Here is a 22,500-nt window from a genome sequence, read left to right on the forward strand (position 1 = left end):
CACATTATGTCAGTGCTCCTGAGCTGGAAGCTACACACATTATGTCAGTGCTCCTGAGCTGGAAGCTACACACATTATGTCAGTGCTCCTGAGCTGGAAGCTACACACATTATGTCAGTGCTCCTGAGCTGGAAGCTACACACATTATGTCAGTGCTCCTGAGCTGTAAGCTACACACATTATGTCAGTGCTCCTGAGCTGTAAGCTACACACATTATGTCAGTGCTCCTGAGCTGTAAGCTACACACATTATGTCAGTGCTCCTGAGCTGGAAGCTCTTATTCCTTTGCAGTTCCTATTAAACAGTTTAACAAACTTTCTGCACTTCACTCATAAATACTTCTCAGTGAGAGGTTCGTGTGAGACGAGCTGCTGAGGTTTAAACCCTCCGGTTTTCTACACAAATGCTCTCAATCTTCTGTAGCTCCACAAATCCTACAGTCCCACCCAGGGGTAGAAGCTGCCAGGTTGTTACCTTTGTAGGACAGTTGGGGTAATAGCAACACTGTATAATTGGCCAGAGAGAGGACAACCTTGCCTACTGCCCCTTAACACAGACATTGGTGCACTTAACCTACCACCAGCTTTAACCATCAGCTGCAGGAAACAAACTGGATGTTCTTTAAAACACTAAGAAGATAAACATGGTTTAAATATTGAGTTAGTAAGGTAGGTATTAAGTTTAGGTATCGGGTACAATATGTACTAATAAATAGCCAATATTCTATTAATATTCATGCTAATAAGTAGTTAAATGTCCCCAAAATAAAGTGTTACTGTGCATGTTATGGATGAACACAAGTACCTGCAGGGGGTTTGACCTCAATGGCCTTCCAGTAAGCAGCGTGCCGTGTGTGAGTGACAGAGGAACTCAGGGTACAGATTTAACTTAAACTGCATTAAATCTTGTTGTTTTAAACAAAATTATGCTGCAAGAGTTTTTTAAACTACATTTAAGTTCCTTGTTATAGGAAACTCTGCATTTTTTTAAATATATATTCCCGTTAATTTTCCAGCCTTGAACATTCCCGGACTTTCGCGACCCTACACCTCACCCCTGTGAAATCTGCTCTATTCCCACAAACCCTGAACCATGTGTACTGTTTAGTGTTCCTACTTCTCCATATTAATAATATTCGACAGAACTCGACATGACTCATTGTGAGGCTCCTCCTCATTCCTGTCGACATTAGGGGTGCGGTTCCAATCCCCTCAAATAATAAGACAGACACCATCATCATCATCATCAGCTCCATAAAGACCTCCACCTGCTCAGACCCACGGTTTGGTGCTTAGACGTTTACAAAACCAACAATTCCTCTAAATCCTATTGTACTTAATGAAACACGTCCTTTGACAATTTCTTCTGTTAGTAAGATGTTAATGTTTATGTTTTAGAGAATAAAATGGCTCCAGCTGCACTAGTTGTTGTGTGGCTTCAGACAGATGTCCCTCCCACCATGTGATGTGTTCACTGCCGATAGTGTTTGTCTCTTACAGAAACACCATGTTAAGCGTTTCCTTCCTAAACGACTCTGACACCATCTTATTTCTGTCCCTACACCCGTTTGTATTTAAGGACTTGAGACGTAAAGATTCCACGGAGAGATAGAAAAGAAGAAAGGATAGAAACAGATAAAGATAAGGGACAGAAGACACCCTGTGTGGACTAGCCATGTTAAACGTTAGCTTTGTCCTTTCTTAACTTCCTCAATATTTTCCTTAACTAAAACATTCTCTTTGTACTCAAAGCTTCATAACTAAATGTTGTTTGCGACGTTACGACTGAAGCTGGGAATCTTTCCAAATCCGGATAAAAGTCCTTCACTTCGACAATTCTGCTGAAGGTTACATCTAAGGATTGATTTATTTCTTGTAGAGTTTGTGTGTCGTCTGCCGCATGTCCAAAGTCAGACATGTCAGAGAGTCACGGAGAGAGACACAGAGAAACAGAGACACCGAGAGACGGAGAGTGAGAGGGAGAAAGAGAGACAGAGACAGAGATACAGAGAGAGAGACACAGAGAAACAGAGACACAGAGAGACGGAGAGTGAGAGAAAGAGAGACAGAGACACAGAGAGAGAGACACAGAGAGACACACACAGACAGAAAGAGAGAGAGACAGAGAGAGAGAGAGAGACAGACAGAGAGTGAGAGAGAGAGAGACAGAGATAGAGAGACACAGAGAGACAGACAGAGTGTGAGAGAGAGACACAGAGAGACAGAGACACACACAGACAGATAGAGAGTGAGAGTGAGAGAGAGACAGACAAAGATAAAGAGACAGAGAGAGACACAGAGAGACAGAGACACAGACAGACAGACACGGACAGAGTGAGAGAGAGAGAGACAGAGATAGAGAGACACAGAGAGACAGAGACACACAGACAGATAGAGAGTGAGAGAGAGAGACAGACAGAGACAGAGAGAGAGAGAGACAGACAGAAAGATAGAGAGACAGAGAGAGACACAGACAGACAGACACAGACAGAGAGTGAGAGAGAGAGAGGCAGAGACACAGACAGACAGAGAGAGAGACAGAGAGACACAGAGAGAGACTAAACCCAGTAGTTGTCAGTGTTAATGTAACACACACCTGAGTGTAACACAAGACTGAGATATAAACATCACTATAGAGACAGAGACACAAATCTAATCCAGTGTCCCAGCTGATCCCTCACACACAGATGATGTTCACCACTCACACACTTCACGTCTATTATCAGACCACAGAGTGTAGTGAGGTCACTGCAGTCACACGTACAGGTGTAAAGATGAATTTAAGTCCATTACATAGACACACACACACACACACACACACACACACAGAGCTATAAAGCTATCTGCAGCTTCAGATACACATAATCACACTGAAAAGTGTTCAGCTGGAGATCTAACAATGTTTAGTGAACAATATGAAACACCTCCTTCACCTGCTTCTCTTTAGTGTGTGTGTTAGAGTGTGTGTGTGTTCAAGTGTGTGTGTGAGTGTTTGTGTGTGTGTGTGTTAGAGTGTGTGTGTGTGTTAGAGTGTGTGCGTGCGTGAGAGAGAGTGTGTGTGTTTTTGTGTGTGTGTGTGTGTTAGAGTGTGTGCGTGCGTGAGAGAGAGTGTGTGTGTAAGTGTGTGTGTTAGTGTGTTCTAGTGTGTTTGTGTGTGTGTGGGTGTGAGAGAGTGTGTGTTGGAGTGTGTGTGTTAGAGTGTGTGTGTGAAAGAGAGTGAGTGAGAGAGAGAGAGTGTGTGTGTGTGTTAGAGTGTGTGTGTGTGTGTGTGTGTGTGTGAGAGAGAGTGTGTGTGTTGGAGTGTGTGTGTGAGTGTGTGTGTGTGTGTGTGTGAAAGAGAGTGAGTGAGAGAGTGTGTGTGAGAGAGTGTGTGTGTGAGTGTGTGTGTGAGTGTGTGTGTGTGAAAGAGAGTGAGTGAGAGAGTGTGTGTGAGAGAGTGTGTGTGTGTGAGAGAGAGTGTGTGTGTGTGTGTGTGTGTGTTTTACTGTAAGGTGTATAAAAGCAGCACTGTGCATGTGCGCTGTGCGGGAGTTTAAATAAATGGATTTGTAAATAAAAGTGTGTGTGGAGCGTCAGCTAAGTGAGCCACAGCTATAGATTTGTGCCTCTATAAAGGTGTGGAGTCGATGCAGCTCGAGCTTCACACAGACGCCATCCATCGCTTTAACGGGGCACGCGAGTGCCATCACGCTGAGCATTAGCAGGCCGCGGCCATCTCGGGTTTCTAACACGGGGTCTTTATAGACGTCCGGATATCGATGCGACAGCCTGAGTCGAGCGGCCGGGTTTTCATTAGCAAAAAAGAGGAGTTTTTCTTCACGAGGATGGAGATATGGATCGAGTTTTTCACTTCCGCCTCCCTCGAGAGCTGCAATGACACTCTGGAGAAGACGCGGCTGCCAGAGATGGAATTAGCTGCTGGAGTTTGGAGACATCTCCGATAGAGAAATTAGTTATTGATCGAAGGCCTGGTTAGAACTGAGCAATGCAGATTTAATTTAATAAAGGGGGGGGGACAGAGAGAGAGAGAGAGAGAGAGAGAGAGAGAGAGAGAGAGAGAGAGAGAGAGAGAGAGAGAAGGGGGAAAGGGGGGGGAGGTGAGACAGAGAGAGAGAGGGAGAGAGAGAAAGAGAAAGACAGTGAGTGAGAGAGACAGAGAAAGAGATAGAGAGAGAGTGAGTGAGACAGAAAAAGAGAGAGAGAGAAAGAGAGAGTGAGAGAAAGAGTGAGAGACAGAGAAAGAGAGAGTGAGAGAAAGAGAGAGTGAGTGAGAGACAGAGCGAGAGAGAGACAGACAGAGACAGAGAGAGACACAGACAGAGACAGTCAGAGACACAGACAGAGAGACAGAGACAATCAGAGACACAGACAGAGACACAGACAGAGAGACAGAGACAATCAGGGACACAGACAGAGACACAGACAGAGAGACAGACAGAGAGACAGACAGAGACAGACAGAGACACAGACAGAGAGACAGACAGAGACAGACAGAGACACAGACAGAGACACAGACAGGCTTGGTTTTAGGTGGCCCCTGTATCACCAGCAGGTCTTCCAGAATGTCATATTATTAGGAACAGTAAAGACGTATGTAAAGTGTGTTGTGTTGAGGAGTTGTGCTGAGGTGTGTTGTTGTGTTGTGTTCAGCTGTTGTGTTGTGTTCAGCTGTTGTGTTGTGTTCAGCTGTTGTGTTGTGTTCAGCTGTTGTGTTGATTTGTTGTGTTCCGTTGTTGTGTTGATTTGTTGTGTTCCGTTGTTGTGTTGTGTTCCGTTGTTGTGTTCAGTTGTTGTGTTGTGTTCCGTTGTTGTGTTCAGTTGTTGTGTTGTGTTGATTTGTTGTGTTCAGTTGTTGTGTTGTGTTCAGTTGTTGTGTTGTGTTCAGTTGTTGTGTTGATTTGTTGTGTTGTGTTCCGTTGTTGTGTTGATTTGTTGTGTTCAGTTGTTGTGTTGTGTTCAGTTGTTGTGTTCAGTTGTTGTGTTGTTTTGTGTTCAGTTGTTGTGTTCAGTTGTTCAGTTGTTGTGTTGTGTTCAGTTGTTGTGTTCAGTTGTTGTGTTCAGTTGTTCAGTTGTTGTGTTGTTTTGTTGTGTTGTCTTCAGTTGTTCAGTTGTTGTGTTGTGTTCAGTTGTTGTGTTGTGTTCAGTTGTTGTGTTTTGTTGTGTTGTGTTCAGTTGTTGTGTTGTGTTCAGTTGTGTTTTGTTGTGTTGTGTTCAGTTGTTGTGTTGTGTTCAGTTGTTCAGTTGTTGTGTTCAGTTGTTCATTTGTTGTGTTCAGTTGTGTTGTGTTCAGTTGTTGTGTTGTGTTCAGTTGTTGTGTTGTGTTCAGTTGTTGTGTTGTGTTCAGTTGTTGTGTTGTGTTCAGTTGTTGTGTTGTGTTCAGTTGTGTTGTGTTCAGTTGTTGTGTTGTGTTCAGTTGTTGTGTTGTGTTCAGTTGTTGTGTTGTGTTCAGTTGTGTTGTTGATTTGTTGTGTTGTGTTGAGGAGTTATGGTTCTGTTGTGAGGTGAAGACAGTGATGGTGAAGAGTCATTTATGTCAGCTGTGGGTTTTTAATATGTGCTGTGTGCACGTACACCTGTTCTGTGTGTGTGTGTGTGTGTGTGTGTGTGTGTGTGTGTGTGTGTGTGTGTGTTGAGGTGAGTTTATTAGCGCTACAGATGCAGAGACACCACAGTCGGTCTCTCCTGACCCCCCGACAGCCGCTCAATTAAAACACAGTGACTGCGGCGCCTCTTTTCATGTCAACAGCATATAATTGTTTTCTGAGATGTTGCTAAGTCCCAGCGCCGCCTCCCTGCACCCCCCCCTCCCCTCCCCTCCCCTCCCCTCCCCCGCTCTCCAGCTCTGAATAACTCCATTTGAATAACAGATGTTTATTTGCTCGGCTCTCTCGCTCCCGCAGGACGGTTAGTGCAGCCTTCTGAGCCGCTCGGATAGCTCTCGGAATAAATAAATAAAGAGGCGGAGGGCGGTGGGGGGGCTTCAGGGGTGGACATCCTGCGGTCCTCGGCTCGGCGTGACCGGGACAGTGGGGACGCCGCCAATCACAAACCCGAGGAGGAACGATGGAGAGAGTTAAACAACACAGAAGAAGATGAAGAGTAAATAAGAGTACACACATCACCCCGAACTCATACACACGCTCTACAGGACGTAACGTGATTGGATAACGGTTTAACACGTGACCTGAGACACACGTTTCCCTTCACCTCCAGCAGACAACATTCACAACACACTCCAATAAAGGGCTCAGGATTCTGTGCTGAGCTCCAGAAAGACTTCACACTTTCATCCAAATGTAAACTAAACAGAAACAACTGAATAAACGGAATGAAGTAAAGTCACTTATAAAGGTATTGTTTTAGGAACGTCTTAATCATACTGAACCTTCAGTCAAATATAGACCTTATTTTTATATTTCTAATTTTATTATAATTCTATTTTTATTATAATTCTAATTTTATTAAAATTCTATTTTATAGTGATTCTAATTATTATAATTCAATTTTATTATAATTCTATTTTTTATTATAATTATTTTATTAAAATTCTATTTTATTATAATTCTATTTTATTATAAATCTATTTTATAGTGATTCTATTTTTTTATTATAATTCAATTTTATTATAATTCTATTTTATAGTGATTCTAATTTTATTATAATTCTATTTTTTTATTATAATTCTATTTTATAGTGATTCTAATAGATTTATAATAGATTTATAATATGTCCCAGACAGCAGATAAAACATTTCACTCATCATTAGAATTGAAATTAGAATTAAAGACCAAAATCAACCTTTTAACCAGTCTCTCTCTCTCTCTCTCTCTTTCTCTCTCTCACACACACACACACACACACACACACACACACACACACACAAATAATGACAGTAACAGCATGTGTGAGGTGGTGTGTGTTTAAGGACACACACGTTTCTTCCCCACACACACAGATCAGAGATGTCCCCCTACATATAAACCTGATTATAAACAATAATCAGAACAATAAGATCATTATAAACACTAGAGAACAAAAAGACTTCTCTTTTGCACGTCCAGTCTGTGATTGTGTGTAAACGAGGCGTCCCACAGGTTTCACCACCGAGAGGATGGGAGTTTGTCGATCCTGAAGACGGTTTATCTCTCTGTCTTTGTCTTTGAGTTTAAAATGTATTTCTTTATAACACATCTTTTTGTATTTGAGAACATGAACTGAACGAAATCTGAATCTTTTTTTTAATTATTTGTGTTAAACTTCCAAAAACGCAGTTTGTACTGAAAGTGACACTGAAAAATTAACACAAAAATAAAATAAATAAAATAATAATAAAAGCATAAAAAATAAAAGCACACTGTGTGTGTGGTGTGTATGTATGTGTGCGTGTGTTTGTGGTGTGTATGTATGTGTGTGTGTGTGTGTGTAGTGTGTATGTATGAGTGTGGTGTGTATGTATGTGTGTGGTGTGTATGTATGTGTGTGTGGGTTTGTGTGTGTGTGGTGTATGTACATGTGTGTGTGTGTGTGTGTGTGGTGTGTATGTATGTGTGTGTGGGTTTGTGTGTGTGTGGTGTATGTATATGTGTGTGTGTGTGGGTTTGTGTGTGTGTGGTATGTATGCATGTGTGCACACGTTTGTATGTATGTGTGCACGTGTGTGTATATATGTATGTGTGTGTGTGTGTGTGTGTGTGTGTGTGTGGTGTGTATATATGTATGTGTGTGTGTGTGTGTGTGTGTGTGTGTGTGTGGTGTGTATATATGTATGTGTGTGTGTGTGTGTGTGTGTGGTGTGTATATATGTATGTGTGTGTGTGTGTGGTGTGTATATATGTATGTGTGTGTGTGTGTGTGTGTGTGTGGTGTGTATATATGTATGTGTGTGTGTGTGTGTGTGTGTGTATATATGTATGTGGTGTGTGTGTGTGTGTGGTGGAGATATCGTATGTGTGTGTCTGTGTGGTGTGTATATATGTATGTGTGTGTGTGTGTGTGTGTGTGTGGTGTGTATATATGTATGTGTGTGTGTGGTGTGTATATATGTATGTGTGTGTGTGTGTGTGTGTGTGGTGTGTATATATGTATGTGTGTGTGTGTGTGTGTGTGTGTGTATAAAAGGCTGAAAGGAAAAGTTGCTGGAATGTTGATTTTGCTCATGGCGTTACTTTACAGTAAAAACACAACAGTGGGTCATAATTGCGCAGCACTGTCAGCTCTTCTCAGTCGAGACAAACCTCTCTGTGAAATCTATAGATAGCCTGGAGGCATTCGTCCCCTCGCTGTCCTGCTCTTTTACCTGAGACAAGTCAGGCACACAACAACTACACACCAAAACACTTCAGGGACTCGGAGCCAGAAACAAAACAAAAGGAAAAAAAAAAAAATCAGTGTGAAGAAGATTCAAGGATGGTTTGCAGGGACCGAGGGGAACTGCGCTCATGTCTGAGTCCACAAAGCAGCCCTGAGGTCAGACGAGTCCTTGGCCATCAGCTGAATCACAGCGCTTCACACACATTCCAGCTCTGTGGCTGCAGGCCATACACTCCCGAGTCACAGATCCTCGTCCGCCGGGGCTGCACACATCCAGATGGAGGCAGTGCTCAGCATTTAATTAGCGTAAACACACAGCGCATGTTTACACGGACACATCGTGTCCCTCGGAAACACAGCTTTCTATTTTTTTTTAAAAAAAAACTCCGATTCCCGCGAAGCAAAATACGATTTTCTCAGTTTGGGGAAAAAAAAACAAAAGCCGCCTGACTGTTCAGGCAGAAGACGAGTGATATCTTAATACAGGGACCATCATGGCAGGACACGAGTATATCTCCTGTTAAATCACCGTGTTTGTGTTTTAATGATTTATTAACTAATAATTGATGAAGGGGCACGCGCCGTCAAAACACACATTAAGCATTCACACACGGTGCCTTCTCGGTGCGGGACCTGCCGGCCAAAAGCCCCTCATTACTCCTAATACCTTTTAGCAATCAAGATGAAACGGCGGGAAAAAAAAAACCTACTCATCAGTGCAAAACGGGTAAACTTTATTAAACTTCATTAAAGTCAAACTCCCGGAGCACGTCTGTAATGGTCACTCTCAGCGGAGGCAGCGCTGAGCAAATCATCTCAAAGGCTTTTTTTCGCACCTAATGGCCGCCTAATTTATGCTTTGATGTCGTGCGAGTGTAGCCGTCTCTGGCTAAGGGCCCTGTTTACTCGCTTTATGAGGCCTAAATCATTTTTGTACTCACAGACCTTTAACTACAATTAACAAGCACGGACAACGAGAGTGCTGGATACACAGAAGGGGGGGGGATTAACGAAGGAGGGGGTCGGGGGTGGAGGGGTTGTGCAAATGATCTCGGCAAATGAACATTCTCAGCTTGCCGCACGACAAGGAGGAATCTGCGGCGGGAGCGAGTCGGGCTCTCGGCTTTATTTGCCTTGGCAATTTACTTAATTTAACACATTTTCCTCCAGAGTGCTCGCCGGCTCTGGGCTTAAACGCCGGCTCCACTTCTCGTGTGTTGCCCCCGCCGTCCATCACTACCACCCTTGTTCTCTCCTGCTGGTTTTAATTTGCAATAAAAGAAAATGGTGGTCCCTTACCACTTGGCGAAGACCTCACCCTTTGTGCTGAGATGAATCGAGATGTTTATGAGACTTGCTCGTTGTTCCGAGGCAAGAACTTTTCTATTCCTGCAGAACCTGGGAACACACTCTCCTCGTTTGGACCTCACACATGCTTTTTTACGGTTGTGGAGTGGACCTCGGCCGGCGGGGAGCGTCTGGCCACTAGGCGCTCGATGAAGAAATGATTTCTGGGAGAGGAGTAAACGCCTGCCCACCACTGCTGCTTAAGTATCGGGCAAGCCGCCTTGGCTGGCAATTAGACGTCCCAGAACTCCAGGCCGTGAGGAGGTAATTAACCATTAGCAGATCATTGCAACACTTCCGAGCGCAACCTTCACCATCGCAATCACTGCGGTACGGTCAGCAAAATGGCTGCGTGCCACTGCTCGGGCCCATCGGCTTCTTAAAGTGGGCATCTCGCTCTAATCGCCGCCTTTCAATGGTAATTTAGTTCACCGGGCCGCAAAACAGCTTGATAAAGAAACGCAGCCTAATTACACCTCGCATCTTCCTACCATCCCTCTTCCTGCATGTAATGAATATACACAAGAGGCAGAAGAGGGGGAGAGAGAGAGAGAGAGAGAGAGCAGGTGGAAGTGAAAGAGAATGATGAGATGATTGAGAGAGAAATAAAAAAGTGAGAAGGACCAAAAATAAACGTGTCTATGAGCTTCCTGGTCGTCAAAACTAGCGAACATCGGCGTCTGGGCTCATCGCGGGATCGTCGTTAGCCGTAAAAGACAAAGTTAATGAGGGAGAAAAAGAAGTGGTGTCTTGTTTGAGTTTAAAAAGAAGGCAGCCTGCAGGGGACCTCTGGCATTGTGGAGCACACTGTGAGCCGGTAACGCTGGTGAGGGCCGGCCGAGATCAAAGCCAGTCGTGAGATGCTGCTTCTGCTTTTTTCCCCACAAGGAGAGCACGAGGCCGTGTGGTGAGTTTATACAGCGTCCACTGAAGCGGACGCAGAGAGGATCAGCGCTAATGCTGCAGGACTGCCACTGGGCACAGAGGAAGAAAGGAACTCCCTCGTGTTCCTCTCAGGTCACTCCAGGCAGGTCAGGCTCCCAAACACCAGACTTAAAGCCTCTGGACTTTAGGTTTAAGGTCGTTTCACACACACACACACACACACACACACACACACACACACACACACACACACACACACACACACACACACACACACAGATTCATGACTGATTCAGTATTTATTTTATTTGCACACAGATGTGGTGGTATAACAAACCTGTGCAGGGTAAAACACCTACAGCCTTCACTGCTCTTATTAATGTTACATAAATCTATTACTATTATTACTTAACACTCATTAGCAGTTCAGATGAACTGTTATAACACTTAGATGTATGTCATGTCACTTAGATTCTACTTTCCACTGTTTATAATCATGTAAAGGTCTTAACAAGACTAATGTATAACCCCAACTACAGCCCTAACACAACAACCCCAACTACAGCCCTAACACAACAACCCCAACTACAGCCCTAACACAACAACCCCAACTACAGCCCTAACACAACAACCCCAACTACAGCATTAACACAACAACCCCAACTACAGCCCTAACACAACAACCCCAACTACAGCCCTAAGACAACAACCCCAACTACAGCCCTAAAACAACTTCCCCAACTACAGCCCTAACACAACAACCCCAACTACAGCCGCAAATCAACAACCCCAACTACAGCCCTAACACAACAACCCCAACTACAGCCCTAACACAACAACCCCAACTACAGCCCTAACACAACAACCCCAACTACAGCCCCACAGCAACAACCCCAATTACTCTCAATAAAAGCACCACCACCATTGTTGATGTTCCATTCCCACTCTAGAAGACTTATTCTAGGTTCTCGAGATGTAGCAAACATTTATCCCTATCACGATTCTCCATCTAATCCTTCTCCAGTCTCGAGGTGGCCCTGCTCTTACCCCAGAATCCCTTTCTTCATCCAACCAACTTAGAAGCAACTTCTGAATATGTTCAGCTCCTCACTGGTCCTAACAGCCACAAAAGGCCAAGTACACCCCCCCCCCCCACCCCACTACTAAGAACCACAGTTATAAACCATAGACACCTTACTAGGCAGACTCATGTGCCCTTTCATCACCAGCTCTATTTGCCCCAGTAGGCCAAGTCTTAGGTACAGCAACAATTCTGCACCCCTTCCCCCAGCAGCCCCTTCTCCATCCGCAACAGCCCCAGCAGGCAAACTCACAGGTACAGCAGCATTTCTGTGCCCCTTCCCACACCAGAATCCCTGTTCTCCAGCCCCATCAGCAGCATCAGCAGGCCCTGAGCAGGCAGCGGCCAGCGCTAGGCCGTAATTAGCTTGGACAGCTCGAGCTCAGGCAGCCGGGCTACATCATAATGAGCTCAGCTGGGATTAGGAGGACAGGGCAGGGGGGAATGGGGGGGTTCCTGGAACAGCGGGCCGGGGTAGAGATCAAACAGGGGAGGGCCGGGCCACGCTGGCTGGCAGGGTTAGACCCCTCAGCTCAGCACAGACCAAATGAGGCCTGGCAAGCAGAAAGCCAAGGCGGCCTAATAAAGAACGACTCCTCCAGCAGACAAGAGCGCTGGTAATTAACACACACACACACACACACACACACACACACACACACACAGTCACAGAAATACACTGTTCTCCAGAGAGCACTCTGTGAAGCTGCTCAGAGCTTCTTTGGATTCTTTATAGGAAAAAAAAAAGAAACACCAAGTACGTGAAAGCAAATATGTGTTTAGATGGATAAAGAAATACATGGAGATGTGATGCTGTGGAGAAAAGCTGGTCTTTCTCATGCAACACAAATCGCTGTAATCTGTTAATGTTTGTTTGCCCCTGCTAGAGGGCACATCATGAAGACAGAGGTGCAGTCGCTGGCAAGGGATAACCCTTAATCATTAGCACCTGAAATCACCATTAATCATTAACGTGGGCCAGAAAAACTAAACCTCTTCTCTCTCTCACACACACACACACACACACACACACACACACACACACACACACACACACACACACACACACACAGTTTGAGACTGGATAATGTAATTTTTCTTTATGTGTGAGTTTGGAAGCAGCAGTGGTGCAGGATTGAGACGCTAATGACGGTGTGTGGGAGGAGGATGGAGCTGATAATGAAGAGTGTGTGTGTGTGTCTCAAACTTTAACACATACAACAGAAGACTAGGTGAAAACAGCATTACATACACACTGCTGGTGACGGCACAACACACACACACACACACACACTTACTTCTCAGCAAGAAGCTTCTTGTTCTCGCGTTTAAAGAAGGCCAACTCGTTCCAAACGGCATCACTGTTCTCCTGACGGAGCTCCCACGTCTCAGCTCGCCTTGTACTGCCTTTAGGCCTACACACACACACACACACACACACACACACACACACACACACACACACACACACACACACTTCATCAGCTGTTCACCATTCACATTTAGAACTTTTCACGCTTGCTCTATTGCCCCATCTTCCCTCATTGACTACAGGAGAGTGTAACACAGCAGGTAAAGAAGCTCAGCTCAGATGTTTGAGGAGATCACTGTGACTCTGTGACCTCCTCACACATACTGTACAGGACAACTGAGCCACATGTACACTATAGGGTCAAAAGTATGTGCCCCCGATCATCACACCCACATGCGCTTGTACAGAATGTCTCTCTATGCTGAAGTGTTACAGTCACTCAGAGACTCGAACCTGCTTCGTCATGACAAAGACCCTGTACAAGTAGCAGCTCTGTGAAGACATAGTGTGTAGGTGAAGGTTTCAGAGAAGAACTTGAGAGCCCTGACTCTGACTCGGCACCACTTAACGCCTCTGGAATTAACGTTCCAACATCAGAGTCTGACCTCACTGATGCTCTTGTAGCTGAACAAACATTAATCCCCACAGCCACAATCCAACATCTAGTGAGAGAAGAATCTGGAGTGAGATGTCCAGTTTATGGGTGTGGTGGTCAGGGTGCAGTCCAGCTTATGGGTGTGGTGGTCAGGGTGCAGTCCAGCTTATGGGTGTGGTGGTCAGGGTGCAGTCCAGCTTATGGGTGTGGTGGTCAGGGTGCAGTCCAGCTTATGGGTGTGGTGGTCAGGGTGCAGTCCAGCTTATGGGTGTGGTGGTCAGGGTGCAGTCCAGCTTATGGGTGTGGTGGTCAGGGTGCAGTCCAGCTTATGGGTGTGGTGGTCAGGGTGCAGTCCAGCTTATGGGTGTGGTGGTCAGGGTGCAGTCCAGCTTATGGGTGTGGTGGTCAGGGTGCAGTCCAGCTTATGGGTGTGGTGGTCAGGGTGCAGTCCAGCTTATGGGTGTGGTGGTCAGGGTGCAGTCCAGCTTATGGGTGTGGTGGTCAGGGTGCAGTCCAGCTTATGGGTGTGGTGCTCATGGTGCAGTCCAGCTTATGGGTGTGGTGCTCATGGTGCAGTCCAGCTTATGGGTGTGGTGGTCAGGGTGCAGTCCAGCTTATGGGTGTGGTGCTCATGGTGCAGTCCAGCTTATGGGTGTGGTGCTCATGGTGCACACCTCGGAAGAGAAACTTCACCTCTGGACTTTTCTCCGGTTTCTTCTAAAGTACAATTTGGAAATTTAGAAGATATACAATATAAAGACATAAACGGTGTGTGTGTGTGTGTGTGTGTGTGTGTATGTGTGTGTGTGTGTGTGTGTATGTGTGTGTGTGTAACATTAACTATTAAATATGAACTATTTATGTTCTAAATGATCTTAGATTTCTTCTCATCCATATCCATCATCACTTCAGTATTTTACATGTTTCTGATACATGCAGCTTCACACACACACACACACACACACACACACACACACACACACACACACACACACACACACACACACACACACATACACACACCCCTGCCTGACAGCTCCTGACACAGTGTGAACACAGGGGATGTGTTGGACAGGCACTTTTGGAGCTGAGTGTTTGTGTGTTTGCCAGTATTTAAATCAGTGGCCTTGACTCTGACACACACACACACACACACACACACACACACACACACACACACACACACGTCTGAGCCGAAGGCAGCCTGCAGTGGCCTGCAGCAGTGTGTTTCCTGTGGGCCATGCAAATGTCCGAACACAAACGAGGTCAGTCTCATCACTGTATCTCACTTTATAAATTCTTAATGCTCCACCACGGTGTTACCCCAACACACACACACACACACACACACACACACACACACACACACACACACACACACACACACACACACACACACACACGTCTAACAATACTACCACACTTACAACCCTATCTCTTTATATTACTGTATATTTATATGTTGTGTAATTAACAAACACTGTGTATGTGTGTGTGTGTGTGTGTGTGTGTGTGTGTGCGCTGCAGTATAATACAGTAATTCTTTTCCTCTAACAGCACATCCCCTGGTGTTTTATTCCTCTTACACCACAGCACCTCACCATTACAGGTTCTATCTATTTAAGGAATGTCACACTTTTTATTTCCACTTTTTATTTCCAGGTGTAATTTTATTTTAACTACACCTCTTCACTCTTTATTTTCTCTCTTTATTCTCTCTCTTTATTCCCTCTCTTTATTCTCTCCCTTTATTCTCTCTCTTTTCTGTCCTGAAGATGTGGAGAACATCAAGTTCCAGCTTCACCTCTGACTGATACACAGCACTGACACTGGAGACTCCTTCACTACATCATACACACACATCTCCTTATGAAGGAGCTGTTACTATGGAAACCATATCAGAGTCAGTACATTAATATAAACCTGAACTACAGTCAGAGCTGCTGTTAGAGAGAATTAATCAACACCTGACGTCCAATCAGAGACCAGAACACACAGAACTACAGTCAGAGCTGCTGTTAGAGAGAATTAATCAACACCTGACGTCCAATCAGAGACCAGAACACACAGAACTACAGTCAGAGCTGCTGTTAGAGAGAATTAATCAACACCTGACGTCCAATCAGAGACCAGAACACACAGAACTACAGTCAGAGCTGCTGTTAGAGAGAATTAATCAACACCTGACGTCCAATCAGAGACCAGAACACACAGAACTACAGTCAGAGCTGCTGTTAGAGAGAATTAATCAACACCTGACGTCCAATCAGAGACCAGAACACACAGAACTACAGTCAGAGCTGCTGTTAGAGAGAATTAATCAACACCTGACGTCCAATCAGAGACCAGAACACACAGAACTACAGTCAGAGCTGCTGTTAGAGAGAATTAATCAACACCTGACATCCAATCAGAGACCAGAACACACAGCAGTGTAGATGTAAACCCCACCAAGGAGACCCGTGTGGACTCTGTAAGGACTGAAGGTGGTGTTCTAATGTACTTGTTGTTGTTCTGATTGATTCTGTAATAAATTAAACAATAATAAAGCAGTAAATGTTGTGACTGAACTTTAAAAAGGTCACTGTGAAGTCATTAACACTTCGACCTCGAGACCTGTAACTCGTCCACCTTTAACTCTGGTCATTAAAAATAAAATAAAATAAAAATATTTGTGGAACATTTGGTTCTGGGCTCCGTGTAGAAGGCGGCGTCTGATTGGTGGGATGTAAAGTCCTGTATAGTTAATTATAGACTTCACTAATCAAGCACAAGAAGGAAAATCTGCTTAAAGCCTAATTTTAAATAAATATCTGCCTCATTTTTATGGGATTTATTGACTAGTTAAATCGAGTAAGTGTGAAGTAGATGATCTTATTTGTATTAATCTTTTTTAGTCCACATTATTACATCATAAACTGATGCACAATACAGAATAATAAATAGCCAATGAAACAATATAAAAACGTAGATTAATAATCAAGGTGAATTAATATAAAAACATCATCAGGACCAAAGCTGACAAAATGCAGATGACGTAATAATGACTGGGTGTTGATGTGAATCCTGGAGCAGTGGTGACTTTCACATCTCACGACTGTTCCCTTTATTTTTAATCTTGCGTCTTCTTAAATGAATGAATGTGAATGTTGGCTTGGCCTCGACATGAATATTCCTGAAACCCAGCAGAGATCTACTTCCTGCCTTGACTCACGTTGGGGATGATGGCGCTGTGGGGCAGCAACACACTGTGTGAAGAGGAAGAGAAAGAGGGGGGAAAAAAGAAAAAGAAAAAAAAAGAGAAAGAAAGAAAGAAAGAAAGAAAGAAAGAAAGAAAGAAAGATAAAGAAAATCCAGCAAGAGCTTAACAAGCACATCCTGTTGTGAGGCGAGCTGTGGCTGTTCTCCCTGAGAGAGGGATCTCAGAGAGAGAGAGAGAGAGAGAGAGAGAGAGAGAGAGAGAGAGAGAGAGAGAGAGAGAGAGAGAGAGAGAGAGAGAGAGAGAGAGAGATATTAAAGGGGGGGACAGAGAGAGAGAGAGAGAGAGAGAGATTAAAGGAGAGAGAGACAGCGAGAGAGAGATATTAAAGGGGAGAGAGAGAGAGATATTAAAGGAGAGAGAGAGATATTAAAGGGGGGAGAGAGAGAGAGAGATTAAAGGAGAGAGAGACAGAGAGAGAGAGATATTAAAGGGGGGAGAGAGAGAGAGAAAGAGATTAAAGGGGGAGACAGAGACAGAGAGAGAGATAGAGAGAGAGAGAGAGAGAGAGAGAGATAGAGAGGGAAAGAGAGAGAGGGGTATTAAAGGGGAGAGAGAGAGAGAAACCGAGAGAGAGAGAGAGAGAGAGAGAGAGAGAGAGAGAAACCGAGAGAGAGAGAGAGAGAGAGAGAGAGAGAGAGAGACTCCAACAGCACTTTTTACTTCATTATACCTCAAAACTGGAGAAGAGACATAACAGTAGAAAGTCTTTGGCTAATTGCGGCGAGTTTCTGAGTGAATCTTTGATGTGGACGTTTTAATAAACTTTAATTCTATTTACACATCCCATCGTCCCTGCTCTGATTTACACTAACTCACATATCTAAACTTTAAGCTTTAGGAAGTGTGTGTGTGTGTGTGTGTGTGTGTGTGTGTGTGTGTGTGTGCGCTTGTACCTAACAGTGTCGGTTTAGCGCAAAGCTAATGACGAGTGACATGGTGTTCCTCAGGGCTCTGGTGTGAGGCCGTTTGCATTATAATGAGGTGCTAGCTGGCAGCATAGAGAGCTAGTGCTTTCTTTCCCCGTCAATAACGGTGTAGCGAGCCTGACCTCTCCCGAGGACTTCTTCCCAGCCAGCAGGTGTGTAATACGGTTAGTTAGAAAGGCTAATCCACTTAGCCGTGATAGCTAATAAATTCATTCTGTGAGGCGAACCGGTTTGTGCAGTCGATCAATCAGAGCAGCAAAAGGTCAAAGCAGAAACGGTGACGAATTCTGATTCTATACAAGCAAAGCCGTGTGTGTGTGTGTGTGTGTGTGTGTGTGTGTGTGTGTTAACCCACCTTAACCCGATCCCCATCAAGCCCCCTGCCACCCACTGCGCTGTTTTATGAGAGTGTGTAAGTGGAGGAATGGGGCAGGAGGTGGGGGGTGGTGACTGGGGGCTCCTTAACAAGCCCCAAAAAGCGATAAGAGCTGACGTGTTCCCCCCTGGCTTGTTAGAACTGATTTCTCTGCATTTAACGCAGCTTCTTCATTTCCTATTGTCTTCCAAACACGCCGTGCCACTCTCTACGGACCGAGGAGACGCCGAGCTGCTCCTAACATCCACACAGCCGCAAAAACCTCCATGCAAAAACCCACAACACACTGCTGCTGTGGAGATACACACTGAGTCTGGGAAGAGACACAACGACGCTGTGCAGAGACACAACGACGCTGTGGAGAGACACAACGACGCTGTGGAGAGACACAACGACGCTGTGGAGTGACACAACGACGCTGTGGAGAGACACAACGACGCTGTGGAGAGACACAACGACGCTGTGGAGTGACACAACGACGCTGTGGAGAGACACAACGACGCTGTGGAGTGACACAACGACGCTGTGGAGAGACACAACGACGCTGTGGAGAGACACAACGACGCTGTGGAGTGACACAACGACGCTGTGGAGAGACACAACGACGCTGTGGAGTGTCAGTGTCAGTGACACTGGAGAGAGACGCACTGACACTGGAGAGAGACGCACTGACACTGGAGAGGGACGCACTGACACTGTAGAGGGACACACTGACACTGGAGAGGGACACACTGACACTGGAGAGGGACACACTGACACTGGAGAGTGACACACTGACACTGTAGAGTGACACACTGACACTGGAGAGGGACACACTGACACTGGAGAGTGACACACTGACACTGGAGAGTGACACACTGACACTGTAGAGGGACACACTGACACTGGAGAGGGACACACTGACACTGTAGAGGGACACACTGACACTGGAGAGGGACACACTGACACTGGAGAGGGACACACTGACACTGGAGAGTGACACACTGACACTGGAGAGGGACACACTGACACTGGAGAGGGACACACTGACACTGGAGAGTGACACACTGACACTGGAGAGTGACACACTGACACTGTAGAGGGACACACTGACACTGGAGAGGGACACACTGACACTGTAGAGGGACACACTGACACTGTAGAGGGACACACTGACACTGTAGAGGGACACACTGACACTGTAGAGGGACACACTGACACTGTAGAGGGACACACTGACACTGTAGAGGGACACACTGACACTGTAGAGGGACACACTGACACTGTAGAGGGACACACTGACACTGGAGAGGGACACACTGACACTGGAGAGTGACACACTGACACTGTAGAGGGACACACTGACACTGTAGAGGGACACACTGACACTGTAGAGGGACACACTGACACTGTAGAGGGACACACTGACACTGTAGAGGGACACACTGACACTGTAGAGGGACACACTATCCTCACTGTCACCAGAACTGAGGTGAGAACTGCAGTGTAACATTAATCTCCTGAACGGATCACTGACTGAAGCCCAGCAGTAAACAGACGACAGGTGACAGAAACAAATCTGCCCTTTTTACACAATTCACAATGATGAGAAACACAAGGATACAAAACTCTACATGCTGTTCAACACAACACAAAGACAACTATTGTTATAGTCTTGGTCTTGTTCTCTCACACTGAACTCCCATCACGTCAGCTGATCAGAATGACGTGAGTTCAGGGCCCTGTGTAACTGAGTGAGAACTCTGACCTGTAGAGGTTTAACACTGCTTTACTTTACACCATTTATTTACGCTCTGCTGCTTAGAGTAAATAAACCTTTTGACCAAATGTATACTATATTATACACACACAGTGTTGTAATGTAACGGAGTACAAATACTTTGTTACTGTACTTACTGTAAATAGAAATGTCACGTATCTGTACTTTACTATTTAAATTTATGACAACTTTCACTTTTACTCCACTACATTTCCGAGATAAAATGTAAATTTTTATTCCGTTATATTCCCACTAAACATCTTCGTTACTCGTTACTACAAAATAAAGTCAGCAGAAATGTGTGTGACTGTAATAAGGGAGGTTTGGTGTATCACTGCTCCTAGATTGTATTACGCTCCGCACGCTGTACGGAGAAGCACAGGTACGCGCAGCGTGCACGCGCAGTCAGAGCTGGGGGCGTTTATCTATAACGGGGGCAACCAAAAGCAGTGAAATGTCACTATTCTTATTACCAGAGTTGTAGCACAAACACAATATTAATGCAAAAAATCTATTTAATACTAAATAAAAATAACATTTATTGATTTGGTCTTTGTCTTGTGAATATTAGTTTATTAATGATGTCATTCATCGGACACACTGTTTGTAGAGAACACACACACACATGAACTGATCTGATTCGAGACTGACATCATTACATCATGCATAAAATTTTTGGTGTCCACTTTTACCATTTAATAACACCATAACTTTTGGCTTACTATGTAGTCATATAATATATAATATAAAACTCTTCTTGTTTTAAATTCTCACTGAGGGATAAAACCCCTAAAGATGAAACCCTAGAACTGCCCCTGATCTTATACCTACTGAAAATCACTGACATTTTACTTTTACTTTTACTTCAAATACTTAAGTACATTAAATATCAGAAAATGACTTTTGATACTTAAGTACAGTAAATATCAGATACTTTAAGACTTTTACTTCAGTAATATTCTAAAAGGTGACTTTCACTTCTACCGAAGTCTTTTTCTAGTCTGATACCTGTACTTTTACTCGAGTATCGCTGTCAACTACTTTATACAACACTGATTCACACACTAATATAAATGTATTTTATTCATGCAAACCATTCAACCATTTAAATGAACTAATTACACCTTACACTTTATTACAAATTAAAATATTAAATTTCACTGCAGTATCATGCTATAAGCCCCGCCCACTTTACCCTCACAACATAACACATATGACACACACACACACACACACACCAATTCTTTTGAAATAATTAATTAATCACGACATCCACAAGAGCACAGACGAGTGTAGTGTAAAAATGTATCACCAGATCAAAATTCAATCTCAGTTCTAATTACATTTACTTATTACTTTTATTTTACACTAAACTAATACTGGTCCTGGTGTTAAAGATTTAAAATAAATTAAGATAATAAATAAATAAATAAATAAATAAATAAATAAATAAATAAATAAATAGACAGACAGACAGACATTTTTTATCACATATTATCTTCATCATTTTCTTTCCCATCCCAGTCTAATGCAATCACACACACACACACACACACACACACACACACACACACACACACACACACACACACACACACACACACACACACACACACACACACACACTCATTTCACACAGGTTCACGTTGCATAGCTGTTTCCTTTAATTAACCCAGAGAGAGTCGAGTCGACGAGGTCAACACTCACATCCTGCTTGAAAACTCAACACATGCTTCTATTAGCTCTGTTTAAACACCTCACCTCCAAAAAGCAGTGAGAGAGAGAGAGAGAGAGAGAGAGAGAGAGAGAGAGAGAGAGAGAGAGAAAAGAAACCTAATGAAACTTTACTCTGCCGTGCAGCTTCTGAGCAGTGAGCAGCACTGAGCTTTTACTACAAACATCAAACTCTAAATCTCACGCTGTCCAACTACCGTCCAGAAACATTCACACAGGAAGTGACACGGTTACAGAAAAGACGAGGTTAGAGAGGAGACACCGATGTGGAGGAGTATGTACTAAAGGGACAGTCAGAGAAGGAGAGGTTAGAGAAGTAATGGGAAGAGATGATCACGACGTTACCTGTGGTCAGGTAAGGAGTGTGTTCAGGGGAACACAGGGCATCCAGTCAGGAAATGGGAGGTGTGAGTCACGGTTACTGAGGGGACACATTCAGGGAAGTGTCACGGTTACTGAGGGGACACATTCAGGGAAGTGTCACGGTTACTGAGGGGACACATTCAGGGAATTGTTACGGTTACTGAGGGGACACATTCAGGGAAATGTCCCGGTTACTGGAGAGACGAATTCAGGGAAGTGTCACAGTTACTGAGGGGACACATTCAGGGAGGTGTCACGGTTACTGAGGGGACACATTCAGGGAAGTGTCACGGTTACTGAGGGGACACATTCAGGGAAGTGTCACGGTTACTGAGGGGACACATTCAGGGAATTGTTACGGTTACTGAGGGGACGCATTCAGGGAAGTGTCACGGTTACTGAGGGGACACATTCAGGGAATTGTTACGGTTACTGAGGGGACGCATTCAGGGAAGTGTCACGGTTACTGAGGGGACACATTCAGGGAAGTGTCACGGTTACTGAGGGGACGCATTCAGGGAAGTGTCACGGTTACTGAGGGGACACATTC

At 44.5% G+C, this 22,500-nt stretch overlaps 1 protein-coding gene across 1 annotated transcript in view; it reads right to left on the reverse strand.

Annotated features, from left to right (window-relative positions):
• Positions 1-22,500, reverse strand: part of cntln (centlein, centrosomal protein) — an 87,300-nt gene that overhangs the window by 41,649 nt on the left and 23,151 nt on the right. Inside the window, exon 6 of the mRNA XM_047812802.1 lies at positions 12,922-13,038. Within this exon, the coding sequence (XP_047668758.1) occupies positions 12,922-13,038 (117 nt within the window). The remainder of the gene's footprint in view (positions 1-12,921; positions 13,039-22,500) is intronic.

The sequence above is a fragment of the Tachysurus fulvidraco genome, chromosome 4 (genome assembly GCF_022655615.1).
Source record: "Tachysurus fulvidraco isolate hzauxx_2018 chromosome 4, HZAU_PFXX_2.0, whole genome shotgun sequence".
Lineage (NCBI taxonomy): Eukaryota > Metazoa > Chordata > Actinopteri > Siluriformes > Bagridae > Tachysurus > Tachysurus fulvidraco.